The following is a 21402-nucleotide window of genomic DNA, read 5'->3' on the forward strand; positions in this document are numbered from 1 at the left end:
TGTGTGTGTGTGTGTGTGTGTGTGTGTGTGTGTGTGTGTGTGTGTGTCTGTACCATTGAGCTACCCACTGGGAGCCTATGCTCAATAGAGGATTCAATTAATCCCTTGAATAATAGAGGATTAATCCCTTGAACTGACTCTCAATGGTGAAAGGTGTTCACAGTCTAAAAGCTTAGGGAGAAGCGGAGGCCTGTTTTCAAAGGCATTGTCTGGGGATGAGGCGGGCCTTCCAGGTTTTTGAGCGTCTCTGCATGGTACTCTTTGGGGCAGAAGGGTGATGAGTCGGGGGGCTTGCTCTGGCCACTGGTTCCTGAGAATAGAAAGACTTTCAGTTCAGCTTGAAGGTGTAATGGATGGTAATGTCCCCAGGGCAAAGGCTGGGCTTGCTGGTCTGCCTCACAAGAGGCCAGCTCTGAAGGGTTCCGGGTGGAAATCTGAGGTACTCACAGGTCTCAGGTGTGGGGGAGGACCTTGTGGTGTAGTAGACTCTTTCTATTCCTCAGAAGAAGAAGTGGGCCAATAGGCAACAGTTTAAGAAGGAGACTTCGAAGCCCTTAAGGCATCCCTCTGGCACTGGCTGATAATAGTCCCAGTAGCCAGCAGTGCTATACTATGCAAGAACACCATCAGGGACAGCTTCTCAGGAAGCCTGTGGAAGGCCAACTCCCTTCTGCCACCGTGATGAGCAGGATTCTCAGGGGCCTAGTGGGAGGGGGCAGGATGCCAGTGATTCTGATATCTGGAGAGGAAAGCCTTCCCACATACAAGGCTCTGCTTATATTTCTCAGTGTGCACAGCCAGCTCTGTGAGGGTCTGCTTGAGATGCGGTGGTCTGGGCAGATGAGGTGGCTGGGTGTGTCAAAGTCTTGAGAGCTGAGTTCCTTCCACAGAACACATATACAGGTGTGGTGGGAAGAACCACCAATTCCACAAAGTGGTCCTCTGACTTCCACACATGTGCACGTGCACACAAACACACAGTAATAAAAAGTTAAACCGAGTCTGATGGTCTGAGGCATCCCTATTTGTTCTAGGGGGACAACACTAATCAATATCCCAAGGGAGAGCCCTATCTTTCCAGGTCCCTGTTAAAGTCATGCTTTCTTTCTTGGCTCACAGTTGCATCTTCAAAGGAAACACAAACAAGGAACTAGCCACGATGGTGGTGCACGCCCTTAATCCCAGCACGAAGGAGGCAGAGGCAGGTGGATCTGTGACTTTGAGGCCAGACAAAGCCATACAAGAAAGGAACTGGGCTGCTAAGGTCAGAGGTCAGGTACCCCAGGCCAGGCCAGGGGCCTGGAACCAGGTTAGGTACAAGTCACTGGCAGATTCTGTCACTGAATACAACAAGGAGAGGAAGAAGGACCCACTCAGAGCTCTCAGAACATGTGACTCCCCGATGGACAGCAGGAAGCCTGAAGCCAGACTTCTGTGGAGAACTGAAGGCTGTAGCCCAAGGCACTTTCTGTCACTATCAAGGAAGGAAATTTCTAGAAGACTCAACTTTGCAATCACATAGGTGAGGATAATCCCTGCTTGCCTCTGTATGAGCTTGGTTGGTGACATCTCCATGCTGGTTGTCCTTTCTATAAAGCTGCTGTGAGGCCGTCAAGCACCTCCACTAAGCCTGACATACTGGCGCTCTAGCCATGACGGCAGAAGGGAGGCTGCTCCAGGGGCAAGCTGACTCACTGTAAGCGGTCCTCACCAGGTCCTCCGTGTACCCTTTCCAGACGCATACATGATTGTGACGGCCACTGATAGATGATTGTGTGGGCCCTTTGTGTGGGGACAAGGGTCCTTTTTACTAACCTTGGCCTGCTAGACAGCTCAGCTGAGGACCCCTTGACAGGCCGCCATGGAGGAGAGACCTACCTCAGTGAGGACTGATGAAGACTCCGGCTTTGACACATTGTGGCTGTTGAAGAAGATGGACTCGCGATCTGAAAAGACAGAAGTCACAGGGTGAATCAGACCAGGAGACAGGAATGCCAACACCAGGGGGCAGCACCACCCCAGTCACGCTCTGGGTGGCCTCTGGCTCAGCCCTGGGTTCTTGGGTGCTAGGCACCCACAGCTGCATCACATATATGGGCATCCATCAGGACCCCAGTTTCAATTTGTCCTCCCACATAAAAATGAATGGTTTACTGGTATACCCTCACTACCATCTTGCAGCACCGTATATGGGTTCCCTTAGCACCTGCTGGGCAGGCCATAAGTATGAACAGGAGGCTGGGAAGAGGAGGGCAATGGAGGTGAGACACTGTGCACCCAGATACCAAAGGTCTGGAGTGTCCTGAGAGAAGAAGCCTACCAAAAGCCATTTGCTCCCAGTACCCCCAATCAAGTGGCTACTCCTATGTGAGCTTAACAGACAAAGGTTCCCGACTACTTAACAGGAACCGAGCAAGGCTTCTATAGGCTTGCCTAGGAAAGCCTTGCAATGTCCCAGTCTCCCCCCACCACATGTCTGATCTGCTGCCGCCCACAATCCCCCAGCCCCACTGGACACCAGAGGGGCAGCTCAGGCCCAGGAATGCGATGGTGCGTTCATTTATTCCCCTCCTATAAATGTCCTTGAGGTGTAAGCCATGATTGCTCTGAGAAGATGTAAGCTTGGCTGTTTGCAATGTTCTCAAGCACTTGGAAGCATGGACACGCTAGGGCAAGAATCACAAAACCACAAGCCTAGGGGTTGAGTTCTGGCCATCACCCCCTCATAGCCCCACTCCCACCAAGAATAGCACAGGGCCAATCTGGGCTGGAAGCCCTCCCAAGGGATCCTGACAACCCTTGCTCAAATTCTTGCAAAAGAGGTGTCATGGAGCCCACCCTGCAGGACATGGTGATCATCCCTGGGACCCAGGCCCCCAAGCACTAGGACAGGTTGAACATCAGCTGAGGGCATGTGTGCCAGGACTCAGGTGCCTGTTGTGGCTGCCATGACCCCCAGCAACTCCACGACTCTACGGCGCCATAAAAATCATGCACAAGGAAGTGATTCAGGCAGAGCCAAGCAGGCAGGCGCTGAAGTACCTGGCATCCTTCCCGCTAGTGGGGCACAGAGGCCCCTGGCCACCCCGGTGTGCCCGACAGTCCTCCCGCTGCTCCGACCAGAGCCAGTCCAGACAGGGGGCATGAGAGATGGTCCTGGGGAGGAGCCTGGGAAAAATAAACACCCTGCGGGACTTGTGTCAAGCACAGCCACTGGTCCCTACTCTCGGGCACAAGTGAACCATCAGGAATGGTAGGCAGAGCCTGACAGGCCAGAGGCTTTGTCACTTAAGACGGCTTTCTGGCCTTCTATAGGCATTGCTGACCTTCTTCTCCTGGAGCCTCCTGAACTCGGGGTACCTCCCACCCAAGTCTTTATAGGTCCCCGAGAGCAAAGGCCGAAAGAGCAGAGCAGGCCTGAGGTGTGAGGACAGGCCACCAGGAGCAGGTAGACACAGTAATGCTCAAAGGAGTGTGGGAAGCCCATAGGAGCCTGCAAGAAGCGCAGAGAGGCACTTGGCTGGTGCTAGGAAGAGACGGAGCACTAGAGACTTGTGATGTCTATTTCACTGGACAGAGCATGTCCTTAACAGCATCTCACACACAGACTGATCAAATGTACAGATATCTCAAAGGTAAACTGCCCTCTACTCTGACTGCTACTGCTGGCCTGGGGACCTCTGGCCTGAGGACAGACTAGTAAGCAAGAGATGTCCCCGGCTAAGAAACCTCTACACAACCAGGATGCAGGAAGTGAACAGCTTCCAGCCGTGCCTGTCATCAGAGACTGAGAGAAGTTGAGATGGGTCAGAGCTGTCTTGTCCCAGCAGAGATCCTTAGGAAGCTTTGAGATAGCTGGTTCTGCTAACACATAGTGGGGCCTGGGCCTTGCTCTCTACCCTTAGCAGCAGGGTTCTTGCTCCCAGGAGCACTGATAATTGGGGAGCCCAGCCTTTGACTCCTGGGGATCACCTCAAACTTTCAATAACAGTGGGAGGCCAAGGTGATGGTCACCAGCTGGTTTTGCTCTTGGAGGAAAAAAACAGTCTCAAAGGAAGGGTGAACAACCAGACTGGCTCAGACATCTCAACAATGTCGGCTATGACCCTGCTGTTTTCAGCCTTTCCCTATGGTGCATGGCACCATCCTGTCATTGAATACCGACTCTGCAGGGTGCCTGTATCTGCCGCTGCCCTGCTTAGCCTTTCTCACAGGGCTCTCTCACCCTTCAACCTGGTGTCCTAGCACTTGCTATGTCCCCTGAAGCTCTCATCTCCAATAAAACTGGTCCTCCAGTTATGTCCCCCCACCCCATGTTGTTATTCCTTAGGGAACACACACTGCTAGAGAGCCTGCCTGACTGGCTCCTGGTTGGCCCTCTAGCAGGCCACCTAGGGTGAGTCTATGGCATGGTCAATAAAAGCAGCCAGCATCCTTTGACTTTAGGCTTCCTGGAGTCAGCTCAGTAAACTACAGACTGTAAGCCAGGTTACCTCCATCTGCTGTCTTCTTGGAGAGCAGAGCATGGTCCCCACCCACTCATTTGCATATCACAGTCACCCTGCAATAGCGTCAAAGGACTGGGACAACCCTGGAGATACTTACTACCCTTTCAAATATAAGAGAATATACCATTCTTTTATGCACCTTTGGGACCCTAGGGAGAGGGGGAGTAGAGTCCTTACACAAAGCTAGGAGGCCAAGGCAATGTGGCTTCAGGGTCAAGGTACAGGAGGAAAGAGAAACAAAAGGATGCCAAGAGTCACCTAGAACCGTGGCTCTCAACCTTCCTATGCTGTGACCCTTTAATCTAATCCTTCATGCCGTGATCACCTCAACCATAAAATTATTTTCGTTGCTACTTACTTCCTAACTGTAACTTGATTACTGTTATGAATCATAATTTAAATATCTGATATGCAGGATATCTGATATATAGCCTCCAGGTTGAGAACCACCAGCCTAGAGTGTGACCCAAAGGCATAGAACATGAGCATATTCCCTAGCGAGTGGCTGGCACAAACCAATGCTGGCTCTCTTAGTCAATTCCTTGGGTTCCAGTTGAGGTACCTGTAAAGGTACCAGGGGCACTATAAGTTACACGTTTGACTTTGGACCTTGACATGAAAAGGACAGAAATGCACATGAGAATCAGAGAAAAATGGTAGCTATGGAGTGAAAGGGCCCTTGTCTATCTGTATCCCACGTCCAGAACAACCCCGACCCAGGAGCCCTATCTCCCAAGGGACACATGGGAAGCTGAGGGCCCTGCCACATGGAGTGGCGGGGGCTGCAAGGCTGAGTGGGTTCTGGAAAGAATCCTTGAAGCCCCCTTTCCAACCATTCAGGAGAAAGGGCTGCTGAAGACTGAAGTCTTCTTCGTCAGGCTAAGATGGTGCAGGCCGAAGCTGGGCCAACGCCACTTCCGGATCAGACAGGCTCGCTCAAAGTCACTGATCCCTAACCCCCCTCCAAATTTCATGCCTCAGGGCGCTCTGTGACCTAGAAACAGTCACAAGAGAAGACACACTGACGACTCCCGGTGCCAAGGGGGAAGCTGGCCTTCTGCTTTACAACCAGGAAGAAAGGAGGAAGCAGTGAACAAACACGCTTGTGTGGGACGAAGAAAGGAGAGCAGACGCCACATTTCACTCAGAGATGAAATGATCTGGGTGAGAAAGGAAAGGGCATGTCATAAGCAAGGCATGACTCTGTGTGTGTCTCTGTGTGTGTGTGTGTGTGTGTCTCTGTGTGTGTGTCTCTGTGTGTGTATGTGTCTCTGTGTGTGTGTGTGTGAGAAAGGAAAGGGCATGTCATAAGCAAGGCATGACTCTGTGTGTGTCTCTGTGTGTGTCTCTCTGCGTGTGTGTGTCTCTGTGTGTGTGTCTCTGTGTGTGTGTGTGTGTGTCTCTCTGTGTGTGTGTTTGTGGGTTCAATGGGTGCATTTTTAAAATCAGGCAAATAAACCTTTCTTGTAAAAACCCTAATCTCCTGTGTCCCACAGCCTGTGAGAATGTCTCTTGGTGGTACATGTGACACACCTGTCTATCACTGTCCTCGTCGCATGGTCTCAGTTGGGACCTGTGTCAGGATGGGCCTGTTCAAACCACCTGGTCTCACTCAGCACTGGAAGAAGGTTCAGAGTGGAGAGCTGAAGGAGCTGTAACGAGCCCTAAAGGGATGACAGCAGGAAGTTCCAGCAACAAAGCCTCTGGGGCTTCGAGAACGGAAGGCTGCTTGCTCAGCTGGAGCTGGCTCACGCTTAGGACAAGCTCTTTCCTCTCAGGCAGAAATGAGCCTCACCTGGGAATCAAGTATCCAAGACACACGCAGGGAGACTGAGCTCTGCTGTTTGTAAAGGCATTGCTGTGGCCCACAAACTTCTGCGACTTGCCTAAGAGGGGCCTTCAGGACTGCTAGAACATTCTTTGAGCAGCTCCAGTGTCAGCACATCTTTAACTGGCCCCAACGAGCTGGTGTCCAGGATAGATGGAGGAGTGAGCATGAGAGGGAGGGGATCTTCCATGGAGTCCAAGGCTGATTCTTTCTAAGACCCTCGGGGACAAGGAGTCATGCAAACACCTCTGCCACGTGACACCTGAGAGATACTAGGGCCCCACCCATCGGTTCAGTGGAAGTTCACTGAGGCATGGATGGCAGGGGTGAGGGATTACGCCCACTGGGACTTGCCTGAGGTCCTCCACAGGGCTCTTTGTGACTAGATAGCTACTGCCTGCTATGGAAGCCCTGGCACACCTTGACAGCTGCGAAAGCCTCAGGTAATTCAGACTCGGGGGTCCCCCTTTTGGCAAACTGGACAGGCTAGGCAAGAGTAGCATGCAATGCGGTCAGCAGTCATCTCCTTCCTTCGTGTTCCACACCGAGCTGGCCACACCCACTCTGGCATACTCCTCCTGGGGACCACCACTGGGTGGGCCAAGGGACCTTCCTGGGGATAAGAAGCTTCTAGAAATCTCCTGGAGTTGGTGGCAGCTCTGAGGGATGGAGCCCCACAGTGCCTATGGCACAGGGTCTCTCAATGGCTCTTCAGAACCTTTTGAAAATCTGTCTACTGTATACTATACAACTCTTTCAACCAGGTCATCTCTTCCCTAACCCAGAAAAAACAAGGAATATCAGGAGACAGACATTGGGTATCCACTTCAGCTCTGCTCCAGGGTTTGGCACAGAGTGACAAAAATCAAGAGAGTGAATTTACCTGATGTCCCCGCAGAGAAGTTCTTGAGTGAGGGTCTCTGGACCACTGTGTAGGATTCGCCCACCACAAACACCTTGTACAGTACAGCATTGTGGTTGATGAAGTTCTGGACCACACAGGGAGGTTGGATGGCGTTCAGGCCCTCTTGGTTGAACACAATGGCCATCTGGGGAAACAAAGACCAAAGGCCGAGTCAGGGTCCATCAACTTCCAATCTCCAACACAGTGGCTTGTCATCTTCCCGGGCAACCCTACCATCACCTCTTCCAGGCCCTGTGGTGAAGAGCTGGTGTCCAGGTTGGATGGAGGTGAGCATCCTTCAAGGAGGACATGAAGGGCTCCTCCAAGAAGTCTGAGGCTACTCTCCAGAGGGCCCCTCTAATACCCTCAGGGACAATGAGTCCCTCTTTGAGGACTCCCAAAGAGTTTCAAGGCAGAGCAAATGGGGCAATGTGTAGGAACACCTGTAAACTTAGTAGCTGTGCTGTTCGAGTTGGGAAACCTTGAATCCACTGGGTCTGCCATATAAAGCTGAGCAGGCTGCGAACTCCAGAGTTCCTGAGAGCTTTAGTCACTGTAATTCTGGCTCCCTAGGCTGGGTGCTACTCATTGCTTATAACACCTGGAGGCTCTTCCACAAAGACCCAAAAGGGAGAAGGCAGGAAGCAGATGCTGCCAGCCAGGAGCAGGAGGCCTTTGGTCAAAGTTGCCTCTTGTTATAACTTTACTATAAGCACTAGGTACCCAAGTGCCATCCTTATAGTGCCTGAGAAGGGGACACTGCCACACCTTTACAGATAAAGAAACTGAGGCCCCATACGTTTCAGTGAGCGATCTGTAGGAGAGTGAGGCTGGGCTGGGATTGGGTCTGCCTGGCACCTTGACATGCCCTATCATAGTCACATAATTCTCAGCCAACTAGAATACAACTTTGTCCTAGCTTCAAGCTCCTCGAGGGACTAACATGCTGAAGGAGGCTCTGATGGGGGCTGAGTGTGGAGGGGAGGACAATTGGGTATGGAGTGTGATATGACCGGCCCAGAGGATGATGAGACTAGGGGGTTGCCCCTTCTTACCTGAAGTAGTGGACTGAACAATGTCACTCACTACATAGCAAGGGGAGAGCCCAGGCACATTCTGAGGCCACTAAGCAGGGCTAATGGGCCTGGAAAGATGGTCACCTGACCAACTGTCACCCGCATGTCAGCCACCATAGAACCACAGTGTGCCTGAAGCCCCGCTGGGCAGGACAGAAGCCAGAATCCAAGCCATGTAGAAATAGCAGTGTGTGCTGGGACAGGAGTGAGGTTTCAACAGATGTCCCCTGAACCTTCTTACAAGAACAAGGCAACAGTGTGGGAAGCAGTTAAGAACACAGATGCTGTAGACCCCACAGACTGAAGCCCCTGGTGCTAGGACACACTACCCAGCACAGACCAGCTAAGCCCCACTCTTCTTGCTATAAGCAATGTCTACTAGCAGGTGTAGGTAGATGGAGCTTTGATAAGTTGTGGGTTATGTAGCTTCTCTAAGGGGAGAGGGAGGGAGAGAAGGAAGGAGGGAGGGAGGGAAGGAGGGAGAGAGGGAGGGAGGGAAGGAAGGAAGGAAGGAAGGAAGGAAGGAAGGAAGGAAGGAAGGAAGGAAGAACTGACTGCCCTGTGGAGCTCATGTGTGTGCACTGGGTTCTAGGTCCATAGAAGCAAACATCAGTGAGGGCTGATGATAGAGCTGGGGAAGGCAGAGGCATGGATCCCCAGGCTGGGATACACATGAGGACCCCGTGAGAATCCCCCCTCATGCAGCTTCATCCACCCTCGCTGTACTCGATGTCACTGGAAAGATAGGAGGCACTGGTCCCCCCACCCTGCCCACTCCACAAAAGATATTCTCAGAAGTGACAAACTTCCTGCCTCCACCTGCCTCCATCCTCCTAATCCCCACATGCAATGGGTCTTCATGTGCCCAAGGATGGGGCGCACACTGCTGGCTGTGGACTGGGAGAGTGCCTGGCGCTGGGATAGCAACAGAGGATGTGTGTGTGTGTGTGTGTGTGTGTGTGTGTGTGTGTGTGTGTGTGCGTGCACTCGAGGGCATGTGTCTGCACATACCTGGGGGTAGTGGTGGTAGTGGTAGTGGTGACCCCAGTCTGAATCCCTAAATCTCACTCTTGGAGAAGCTGTTCCTACAACAGTGAATCTAACAATCACTGTGAGCCAGGCTCTGTAGCAAGCTACACAGTAACTCCCTCACCCCATAACTGTCAAATCCCCAGTGATAAAATGTGGGCAGATGCTCAGAGAGGCATAGTAACTGGAGGTGCATGTCAGGCAACACAGAGAGCACTGGCGGTAGTGCTGGCTGTGTGCTATCCCAATGCTGGGTTCCCCTCTGCCACAGAGGAGCTACTCAGTGGTGACAGGGAACAGCGCTGCGGCTGCTCTATAGCCTGCCTGCTTCCTGCCTGGCTTACTCACGAAAGCACCTCGGGGTGTTGCTGCAGCTGGGAACCCAAGCAGGCAGGGTACCCCCACATGGCTCCTGACATTAGCAGACAGCTGTCCTTGCAGCTGATGATGACTTCCCATGGCAGGGCCATCCCTTGGCACAGTCTGTTCCCTGGTGTTCTGACACTGTTTATAGACATTTCCCCATAAACATCTGCCAGGAGATGAGAATGACCTAGATCTGGAGAAAGTCATGGCGTCTGGGCTTCCATTTTTAGGCTTCTCTCGGGGAGCACTTCTGCCAGCAGGGTTATCAGGAGGGCTTTCCCCACGGGGCTCCTTAGGTCACCCTGGAGAATGTGGGGCTTTGCTAAGAACACTACAGGGACCCAAGGGTCCTCTGCACAGCCACTGCCCCTCTTGCCTCTAAGCCCTTACATAATTACTGTCCCCACATCCCCAAAGCGTCTCTCCAGACACTCTGTACTGGCATTGGGGCAAGACTCCTTGACACTAAGGTACGGAGGGCATCCGAGCAGAAGGGAGAGTCTCAGCACACTAGAGGTGTGGGCTCCATCCTCAAGTCTCCTCTGAACCATTCCTCTCAAATTCTTCTTTAGGAGCCCAGCCAGCACCTATCACTGATGGACCCAAGGCCAGAAAACCAAGGACGTACCATACCACCAGTCTGGTGTGATTTCTGTTGGCTCTGCTACAAACTGCATACGTGTGTCTACCAAACACATACACGGAGGCCCTTACCCCAGTGGGATGGTATCTGTAGGTGTAAGGCTTGAATGAGGTCTCAAGGATGGGTCTCTCTTGAGAGCCCTCATGAGAACGCACTATCTCCTTGCGGACATGCAAAGCGAGATGTGAGGATGCACCGAGAGGGTGGCCCACAGTATGCTTTTACCGGAAGCAGCTTGTGGCCCCCTGAGCTGCAAGATGCTATGTGTGCCCAGCTGGCAGCTTGTACAGCATCCCAGGCAGACTGAGCCAGGCTCCAAGGTGGGGAAAGGCAGCCTTAAGAGTAGGGACAGGAAGTTGGCTGAAGTGGGAGACAGGACAGAGCCACAGCGGTTCTCCTACTGAGCTATACCCTAAGGCGTGGCTACTCAGAGGGACCAGCGAGCAGCAGCAGGCATGGCTCTTAGCAGGAGCCCAGAAAGACTGATAGGCAGACACAGGGATGATGCGTGTATAGGAAAGTCTTCCACTCACCTCATGAGAGTTGGTGCCATGAGCCACTCTGGTTTTGCAAACTATGTGGGAGAGAGAGAGAGAAGCAGAGAGGGGTTAGCGGGCCTGATAACCACATGGCCAGACAAGGGGGATTGGGACCCTCTGGACAGGAACCCCATCCCTGACCCCCATCTAAGTATCAAGCAGGCCCAGCCTTTCTTAGATATTGATACTGGGTGAGGCCAGGGGCTTTCAGGGTTATGAGGAACTCTCAATAAGGCACATAGGTTCAATGGGGACTATGGAGAAGACAGTCACTGGTGTTGAGTACTGTCTGTCCTCAGAGTGACACAGACAGATGCCTCCAGGCCAGGTAGGAAGAGTTCCTTCAGCCCACCCTGCAAGGACCCTCTCAAGGTATGGGTAGAAGTGGGACCCAGGGTTGTACACTCTTCTTGGCACCCAGGGCCTCCAAGTGCTTGAAGCAAGCTCAAACCCACAGGGACCTGTAAGGACTAGCTCCTCCCACAGTAGCGATGTCCACCCCGGAGCCCACAGTGTACATACTGAAGGGGAAGGCCAGGCCGTTCTGTTCCAGCAACCTCATGGTGTCCTCCCCACACAGGCTCGTGAGCTCCATGAAGGGCGGCGAGCAGATCCTGTCATCTAGGGCAGGGGAAGCTGGGTTAGCACACTGGCCAGAGCCACCGTCTACACCCGCCCCCACAGCTCCCAACCCCACAGTTCTGTGTGTGTGCGTGTACAATAAGCTCGGCACGGTTGTTCACATTTTCCATGAGTGTTTCCGTCAATATAAAATCCCTGCTGTTTTGCTTGTGAGTCCAGCCTTTAACGGCTGAACCATCTCTCCAGCCCTCTGTCAGCACAAAATTCTCATACGCTAACTGGAAAATGTGAGGTGTACTGAAAACCCCCACAGTTTTATGGCTATAATTACTAAATTCTTAGTCTTTGAGTCTATGTTTACACACAGAGAGAGCTATCTAATAGGATGCTGCTTTGTACACTGAAAATTAACCCACTGCTGCCACCTCTTTAACTCGGTACCCCCACCCCCCAGCCCGTTCCCAATCTTGGTTTCATGACATTCCCCCTATAGTCTGCAGTCACCCTCTAATCCCTCACAGAGGTACCCAGCTCCCACGTCAGCCTCCTAATCTCTAACACTCCCCCACCCCCCAAAACAAGCTCCAGGCCTGCTATACCCACCCACTGGTTTCAGAAGGTGTGACTGTCTCCTCTGGTGCTCACCAATGGGCCCTTTCTTTTTATAAAATATTTTATAGCTGAGTGTGGTGGCACACACCTTTAGACTCAGCACTTGGGAGGCAGAAGCAGGCAGATCTCTCTGAGTTTGAGGCCAACTTGGTCTACAAAGTGAGGTCTAGGACAGCCAGGGCTACCCTGAGTAAACCATGTCTTGAAAAAACCAAAACATAAAATGAAATGAAACAAAATAATAATTTTGTGTGTTTGGATTGGGGCATGCGTGCAGGTCAGAGGACAACTTGACAGAATTGGCTCTCTACTTCCACCACGTGGGTTCTGGGGATTAAACTCAGGTCTTCAGGCTTGGTGGCAGGCACCTTTTCCTGCTGAGCCATCTCATGCCCTTCCTATCATGGGTTCTAACACGGTTGGATATGGGGCAAAGCCACAGAAGCCCACTTGCTCTACACATACGTCCTTATACTTCCGTTGCTAAAAAAGTCGGGCCCAAACAGACTATTGATGGGAAAGCAAATGTATTTTTAATCCCCAATGATTATTTATTGTTGCTTCTTGTCATAGTCCCCACTGCTGAAATGACTGTGCGCCAGGAGGTGAGACCACCCTGGGCACAGACACCTGGAAAGCCTGACTGTTAGTGGGAGGTAGGGGCAGCTTGCTACCTACAGACGTGTAAACCAAGCCCAGAGTAAGCCGGCAAGTGCTATTGTCTCGTGAGCACATGGAATCAAGATCCAGTCTCACCTTCCTCATGGAAAACTACAAACACAACGGAACATATTAAGAGTGCTTAATCTCCTTTCTCAGTTCACTCTCCTTCGGCAAAGTCCAAGTAGGCACAATAGTTTGGGTTGCAGTTCCTTGGGGACCCTGGGAGGGGGCCAGAAGCCAGCACCTGTAGACTGCTGCAATCGCTCATGTGCCTTTGCACTCAACCTGTGGCGCACAGCATCCGGTTGTATAGATCCAACACTTGCTCAGGATCAAGCACTGCCCTAAATCCCATGCTAGTCCGGGAGAGAGCAGGGTGGGGAGCAGACTGAACTAGCTAGCGGTTCAGCAGAAGAGATGGCAGAGAAATCAGGGTGGGGGTTGGGAGGGGCGGGTCCTACTGCACAGCTGTGAGACTTACTTCAAAGTAGGCCTAGGTCTGCATTCCAGCCAGAGCCAGAGGCCAGACAGGTGAACAGCAGGCCCTCCTCCCACTGTTGTCTATGGAGGGAGGATTCAGACTGAACCAGAGGCTTGGTACTGCAGAGTGCAGACCCTGCAGCCAGGGGGCATGATGCTCGCACCTGAATAACCTGAAGGACTCTGTAAAGCAGTAGCCAGAACGCAGGGGGTACCTGTCTCTGCCTCCCAAGTGCTGGGTTAATGCCATCAGATTTCTGAGTTCGAGGCCAGCCTGGTCTACAGAGTGAGTTCTAGGACAGCCAGGGCTATACAGAGAAACCCTGTGTCTCAAAAAAACAAAACAAAACAAAAAATAAAAAAACCAACCAAACAAACAAACAAAAAGGTAGGAGGTACCTGCCCTAGCAGCAGTCCAGTCACACTTCTGGCCCAGGGCTCGGTCCACCCTCCTCTTTCAGGAAGACCCAGGTTGCTGGGATCCTACAATGGGATCCTGCCATGTCCTGTAAAAGTGACCAGACTTCCTCACCAGACTTTTTAGTCGGGAGACCAGCATGACCTGAGTTTGGCTTCTGAGATCTCAGCATCTTTCCTGCTGTGGTCCACTCAGGCTTTTACACAGTGCCTCGGATTATGACAACATCTCAATTCACTCTTATTCTGTGCCAGACACAGTTCCACACAGTCACTCACCCTCATACTGCCCCCCCCAAGGGAGCATCCCCACCACCCAGTTTACAAAGGGGGAAACAGCAAGAGAGGTGAAGCTCTTTGCACGGAGCTCTACAGTGACAAGCTGTGCCGCTGGGGGCTTGCACTCAGAACTGTGCTTCTGACCACAACTAACTGCCTTGGTGGCAGGATCCTTGAGGAGGGTGGCTGACTCAGACACTCACAACTGGACAAAATACAGAGACTAAGTATCCGTGGAGTGCTCAGCTAGAATTGGGAAACTGATGTCACCGCCAAGCCCCAGACCACTGAGGAAGAATAGGGAAGAAGACTGTCAAAGCCAGAGGGTGGGAGGACCTGACAGACCACTGGACTCATGGACTTGGTACAGCTGTGGGTGCCTGCACGAGATCAGGCCAGTCAACACTCAAGCCTGGAGGGGTGTCTGTCAGGCTCACAAGAAGCTTAACTGAGGCGCTACTAGCAGCAGCCAGTTTCTGGGGAGGAAATACCAGGGGCGGCCAAGAGTCGGTCAGCATGTCAGTGGACAGACCCCACACCCATGAGTACATACGTAGCAAAAAAGAGGACTCTGAGTTATTTTAAAAGAGAGGTGTGATATAGCCGGGCGGTGGTGGCACACGCCTTTAATCCCAGCGCTTGGGAGGCAGAGGCAGGTGGATTTCAGTTCCAGGACAGCCAGGGCTACACAGAGAAACCCTGTCTCGAAACACCCCCCCCCCCCCAAAAAAGAAGGAGGTGTGATAGGTGGATGGGGATGGGTCTGTGGGGAGTCAAGGAAGGGGTAGAAGATGGATATGATCAAAATGTATTGTAAGAAATCTCAAATAATTAATTAAAGGATTTCTTTTTAAAAGAAGTACCCATTGAGAGGCCAATCCAGGGTGTCCTGAACAACATGATGCCCCTACTCTGTGGCCTCCTAAGACAGCTGTGCGTGTAAACCACCAGGGTCTCTTTCCATCCCAGAACTCCTCACCAGTCGAGACCCATAGGCTGTATCACCTATAGTTATCCACAATCCAAAACACATAAGTGTAAAATTCCAAGGGGGAACAATTCACACATTTTAAATTGTGTGCCCTGCCGAGGCACTGGAGTTTCTGGCCATCCACTGCAGTGCCCAGCACCCATGCTGCACAGTCAGGAGCTGACCGGGCGATCTGATCAGTTGTCATGTTCTAAAACACTTTTCTTCCTTAAAACAGGTCCAAAGTGGAAGAGCAAGGATACTTTGGGGGTGAGCTGGCATACACATTCCTGTCTTCAGGAACTTAAGGCAGGAAGACCGGGAGTTCAAGGCTGCCTGGGCTACGTGGTGAAACCCTAACTCAAAAAAAAAGGGCCGGGAAAGGGTAGTGGGTGCCTGACATGACTCAGTGGGTAAAGAAGGGTCTTGCCAACAAGCCTGACTCCCACAAGCTGCCTTCTGACCTCCACATACTCGTTGTGGCATATGTGTATGCCCCCTACACGCATACACCCACACCCATGAGATATTTTAAAACAGTCAATGGCTATTAGATTGTAGTCTGTTGTTACAATGGTTCTAATCACTACATAATTATGATCTATCCATCACTACACATAATTTATAAATTATGTTTTTGTGGTACTGAGGATTGAACCTGGGGACTCACAAATGCTTAGTACTCTGCCACTGAGTCATATTTCCCCGGTCCCAGATGGTAGAATTTACTGTAGGTATGTGTGAGTAGGAAAACCACAGTAAACACGGCATCCAGTACTGTCTGAGGTTTCAACCATCTTCTGGGGTGTTAGAATGTGTCTTCCATGGATCAGGGTGGGGCGGCTGGAGGTGAAAACTAAGTGATCATCTCAACGTATGTTTATTAAAGCATTTGAGGTGTTAGAGAGATAGCCTGGGAGAAAGCACAGTCTGCCCTTGAGGAGGGCCAGGGTGCAGTTCCCAGTACATAGTAGCTCACAACCCAGTAGCTTGAGTTCCAGGCAATCCAATGCCTCTTCTGACCTCTGCAGGCATCAGGCACATGTGTAGTACAAAGACATACACGCAGGCAAAATGCTCACACACACATTTAAAAAAAAAAAAAACCCTTAAAAAAAGGGTTTGATATTGGGGCTGGAGAGATGGTTCAGTGGGTAAGAGCACCAACAGCTCTTCCAGAGGTCCTGAGTTCAATTCCCAGCAACCACATGGTGGCTCACAACCATCTGTAATGGGATCCAATGCTCTCTTCTGGTGTGTCTGAAGACAGCTACAGTGTATTCACATACATTAAATAAATAAATTAAAAAAAAAAAGGGTTTGATAAAAACCCAACAGTTTCCATGGTAAAAATATCAATGAGCAAGATGCAGAAAGGGTTTCTCCCCCCACTCCCCATTGAGCCTGAGGTGAGAAAAGGAAGAAAGCCCATCTCTTCCCAGAGGTGTATGGGAAGAACACAGACACTTCCAGAGAACAGGCCACATCCAGCACTGGATAGACCAGACCCCCTGCCTTCTAGCTCTCAAGTATGTAAGAGAGACTAGAGAGGAAGAGGGGCCGAGAAAGAAGGACATGGCTGCCTACTGATGCTCTAGTTCATTATAGTCATTTGGAGATGGCTACCTACACCCTGAACTGCAGACCTCTAGCTGCCTGTCCTATGCCTAACCTTGGCAGGGGACACTGGGAACTCAGTGCCCTGCTCTGGCACCCGCTGCCAGAGTTATCACAGCATACCTGTGAAATCACAGTGGACTAGAAGCCATTACTGTTAGAATTTTGGGTTCATCCACCAAATCCAGCAAAAGGACAGCCTCTATTAAATCTGAGCGCCTGGGATACAGCAGCAGATAAACCAGAGGTCAGAGGCATGGAAGGGAACAAAGCACCAAGGGGAGTACTGAGGTGTCTTTGGAGGCGGGGTGTGCACGGGACCAGCATGAGGGAGAGCAGGCTGTGATCAGCCCAGCAGGTGGACACAGAACCACCTTGTTGAGAGGGATGGAGGATGGGATGAGGCTCGGCAGCATCAGAGCATCAGCAGTTCTGGCTGGCTGGGACCTCAGTTCCCAAAGCTGCCTGTGGAGAGCATTAGCAGAGGCTCCTGCAGCTCAGCCATGGGAAGTGCAGGGTGGCCTCGCCAGTAGGGACAGGATAAAGGAATTTTGGGTAAGCCTGGGCTGGGAGCCGGGGAGGCTATTTCTGGCTCTTGGAGGAAGGGTACTGTTGATTTATCTGTCATCTTATTTTTGGAAGGGAGTTGGGTTAAGAGGCTTTTTTTGGTTAGGTGGTGGGTTGTCTTCCTCCAAGGGCTGAAACATCAGCCCTGAGAAACTCCAAGCCTCCCAGCTTCCCACTCTTCTACTTCACAACCGACAGCACGAGGCTGCTGGCATCTCACACAGGAACAACCGCTGGTATCCAGGCCACACGCAGTGTCCTGTGCACTGTGCAGGTGACCACAGAGCAGGAGCTGAACCCCTCACCAGCCAGAACCTTTGAGAAGGGACTGAGTGAGCTAAGCTGCGTTGTTAGGAGACTGGCACGCAGCCAGAGCCCAGCAGAGGAGACACACAGAGGAGCAGACGTGTTCTGAGTAACGGCCATTCCCTGGTCCATGCCCGGCTCTCACTGGCTTTCCTCAGTCTATTTCTGATCCCATCTTCCCTGTTTATTTTTTAATAAATGAATTTCCTTTTTCTTCTCTGCATTTACAGAGCACCGGTACCCACTCCTTCCTTTCCCTATGACCTTGTATCCCTGGCTGCTTGACAGCTGAACCCACCAACCCCCAACATGTGGTGTCTATTCTCCACTGCAGCCAGCTTCGAGGACATCTCCCCTACATGCAGCTCTTACTTATGGTGGATTGCTTCCACAGGTTGAGTTCTCAGGAGTGAGGCTTGGGGGATGTGGGGGCTCTACAGAAATGGTCATTTCTCTGGGTCTTCCACACTGTGTCCCAAAGGATGGAAGTACTATATTGCAGTACCAACAGTGAGTGGACCGCGTGTTCCCAACCCTGGCTGGCCCCCCTCTTCGGGCAGTGTCGTTATGAAAGGACAGGATGAGAAGTGTGGTGAGGAATCCCATCCCTCTCTAGGATCAGTCACCAGGCCTGACTCAGGGTGAGGCTGGGACAGAGACCTCAGGCATGACGGCTCACTGTGAGCCAAGTCCTAGGCTAGTGCTGGGACTGGTCAGGTAGGCTTCCAGAGCTTGAGTCCTGCTCAGTATTCTGGAGTGACAATACACGTTCAGGAGCCACAGCACAGCTGAAGGAAGTGTGCTGTGACATGGATGACACAAAGCTAACCATTCTGAGGTAGCAGGCAGAGCCTAGTGGTCTGTCTTTACCCTTCTCCAGAGTGTGGAGAAGGCACACCGGGCTCCCAGGCAGGAGATCAGGCCAGGAGGGAGCCAACAGTTCCTACTCCCAGTCACCAGAACTCCCAGGCTACTCCCAGGAGACATGGGCCGCCAAGGTGCAACAGCCCAGGCTGGAACTCCCTGTTCAGGCTGTCACTTCTAATTATACCCTAGAGAGACCAGGGAGGGCTCCCCAGGAGGCCACATGTGATCAGGCCTAGTGACTATGTAGGTTCTGGTCTATACAAATTCTGGAGGTTCAGTCAGAGCTGGGTAACTCCCCAGACTCCCCAGAGCTTGGGTTTCACAGAGTTCAGCACAATAGGCCATGCCTGTGGCTGGACCCAAGCAGGCTGTCGAGCACACAAATGAGCAACACACCAGACTACGTTTCCACCTTCTCTGCTCTGAGGGAGGAATCCACAGGAAAAGTGGGTTTCCACAGGCTCGGCTGTGTGACAGCCAGGGTCTGTGAGAACTGGATGCGGCTTTGCCATCTCCTCCTCCCAGGGTCCCTGAAGTATGGTAGGAAATGGTCTCATTCAAAGCAGGCGATGAGGGAAGAGTTCACAGTGTTGCTGGCACATGATAGTGAGACACAGGATCAAGGTTCTCACGGAATCCTCTGAAAACAAGCATTCACACAGAACCAGGTCTTAGGTCCTCCTCTCTGTGGGTGCTAGACCCTAGGGACCCCTTCCTGGTCTGGGGAACTCTTGCTTGTCACTCAAGTCACTTTTCTTGCCTCGATGGCCTTGCTGGGCCACCCCTTTCTGTTCACGTGGGAGGAGAACCCTACTCTTGTGCTTGCTCTTACTCGCCCATTTTACAACAATGACGGAGCCCCCTGTCCTACTTGGCTAGGCTCCATCAGGTCAGAGGAGGACCCAGGCCACCTAGGTCTGCATCTCAGTTCCACCCCTCATTATCAGCTCATTTGAAACTTCTCTGTGCCTCAGTTTCTCTACGATGAGGTCAAGACAAAAACTGCTCCCCCGCCCAAGCGTGGAGAGAACACATTTAAATTATAAAAGAATTTAAATTACGAAAGGGACACAGATTCACCTCTTGCCATCTTTGCTTTAAACCCTTTCTGTTTGGTAAGAGATAAACTGTTAAAGGTATGGAACCTATTCTAACTGCCTGGCTTAGTTAGAGGGCCAGTTGCCTCAGTGGGAGCTGAAGAGGTGCCCTGGTTCAAGTCCTGATAAGAACATACCAAGAACTGGTTGTAGCATCATTATCGTGTGTGTGTGTGTGTGTATGTGTGTGTGTGTGTGTGTGTGTTGTACCCACATACATACACATGGGGCGGGGCAGTCATCGTGACTTCCTCAGTCACTTTCCACCTTATTTTTTTAAGTCAGGGTCTCTCTTTGAACCTGAAACTCACCAATTCAGTTAGACTGACTTGCCAGCAGGCTCTGGTGAGTCATCTGTCTCTACTTCCTGCCCCCAGTACTGGAGTTAAGGCTCTGCACTGCTGTGTCTGCTCTGATGTGGGTGCTAGGGGTCCGAGCTTGGGTCCTCACGCCTATGGAGCACACTGAGCCACCCCTCCAGCCCAGGCTGCTGCCGGTCAGCCATCAGCGGGAGTGAGCCATGGTGGAGATGCTCAGCAGAAAGGATCAAATGCTGGCTACGCACCATAGTGCAGGGGCAGGGCACAAGCTCAGTACTGACATCTCTGTAGCTCGGGGCCCGGAGAGTGTAGAGAAGAAGCCATCTCTGGGAAGATTTCCCCAAAGTGAAATGTGAAGCAGTAACCAGCATTGCCTGAGGCCCCAGAGCCGGTCCTGTCACTGCCACCTGTGCCTCTAGCCAGGTCACCACACTTCTCTCTCTTATCTGGTCTCCCTCATCTGCAGGTGGGACAATTACACCACCCACCTCTTGGGCTGCTAAAGGAACACAGGAGGCCATACTCAGGCAGGGCATTTGGAAAAGTTCAAGAAGGCAAAGCTAGCCCTGTTCCAATGTGATAGCGCCCTCTAGAGGGCACCTGGAATGCCCCAGCCAGCCTCAGTTCACTGCAAGGTGTCATCTAGGCCTGCTCTCCTAGGACAACAGACAAGGCAGCCACAGTGGTCCCAGCACTGGGACTGCATCCCAGCTGCCTCTATGTATTCCTAGAATTCACAATCAAGAAATTGCTCCCTAAGCCTGTCACCCATAACCATCTTCTCTCCGCAGTGTTCCACCTCAAACCTGCAGCTCCCTGGTACCTCACAAGTCTCAGCACTGCCTCGCTACCCTAGGTGATGGAGACCTCAGGTCACTTCTCAAGCTGCTCCCCCACCCCCGCCACTGAAGTACCTCACCCTAAAGGGCTGTACCCAGTTCATGAAGCTCATGCGGAAGCTGCAATCCTCTCAGCTCAGGACTGTAGAAGAAAGGGTCTCTTTACTGAGGTATCCAGGTAAAACGAGGTCATCAGGGTTGGCTCTGGTCCAGAAGAACTGGTGTCCTTGTGAGAGGCATTTAGAGCTGAGCCTAGTGGCACAAGCCTACAATCTCAGCTACTCAGGGGGTTAAGGCAGAGGGATTACAAGTGCAACAGACCCTGCCTGAAAATAAGATAAAAAGAGCTGAGGTGCCAGATAAGAGCACACGCTGTCTTGAAAACAGTTTACTCTATATGCAGTCACTGTAAGTCCTAAGAGGGCAACTGGCTGGGGTCACTCGGAGCCAGTAGGGGATGAAGGAAGCGTTCCACAGTGGCCACAGCTGGCATTCTGCTCCCTGGGGATTCAGAGGTATCCTGTCCCATCACCCTCCATACAAACAGCTATATCCCAACTTGGCGCCCTGACTACAGGTAAGGTGTTGTGGGAGGGTGCTACTACAACCGAGGGGACAGGGCCAGAGGAAATAAACATCCAGGTGTGGTGCCAACACAGCCTGGCCTGACGCAGCCTGAGGAAGCACACTAGAGTCAGTCTCATGAGAGGTTTTCCTCTGGACCAGGCTGGTGACCTGTCTCCGCTTCCTGGAGCCAAGCAGCTATTCCCACCCGGAATGTTCAGAGCCAGACACAGGCTGGGACAGGGCCAGACATTCCTGAACCCTGACCAGCTGCTGTAAATGTGGATTAGCTCCGTGGCAGCTGTCCCCACTGATTTACAGCCCCTCCA

At 52.0% G+C, this 21402-nt stretch overlaps 1 protein-coding gene across 10 annotated transcripts in view; it reads right to left on the reverse strand.

Moving 5' to 3' along the window:
• The window catches only part of Itpk1 (inositol-tetrakisphosphate 1-kinase), a 140666-nt gene that overhangs the window by 10169 nt on the left and 109095 nt on the right, over positions 1 to 21402 (reverse strand). For all 10 annotated transcript variants that reach the window (XM_031355378.1, XM_031355388.1, XM_031355383.1 and 7 more), the window contains 4 exons: positions 11416 to 11514; positions 10888 to 10928; positions 7220 to 7385; positions 1879 to 1946 (listed from right to left, as the gene is read on the reverse strand). In XM_031355378.1, the coding sequence (XP_031211238.1) occupies positions 1879 to 1946; positions 7220 to 7385; positions 10888 to 10928; positions 11416 to 11514 (374 nt within the window). The remainder of the gene's footprint in view (positions 1 to 1878; positions 1947 to 7219; positions 7386 to 10887; positions 10929 to 11415; positions 11515 to 21402) is intronic.

This window comes from Mastomys coucha, unplaced genomic scaffold (assembly GCF_008632895.1).
Source record: "Mastomys coucha isolate ucsf_1 unplaced genomic scaffold, UCSF_Mcou_1 pScaffold6, whole genome shotgun sequence".
Classification (NCBI taxonomy): Eukaryota; Metazoa; Chordata; class Mammalia; order Rodentia; family Muridae; genus Mastomys; species Mastomys coucha.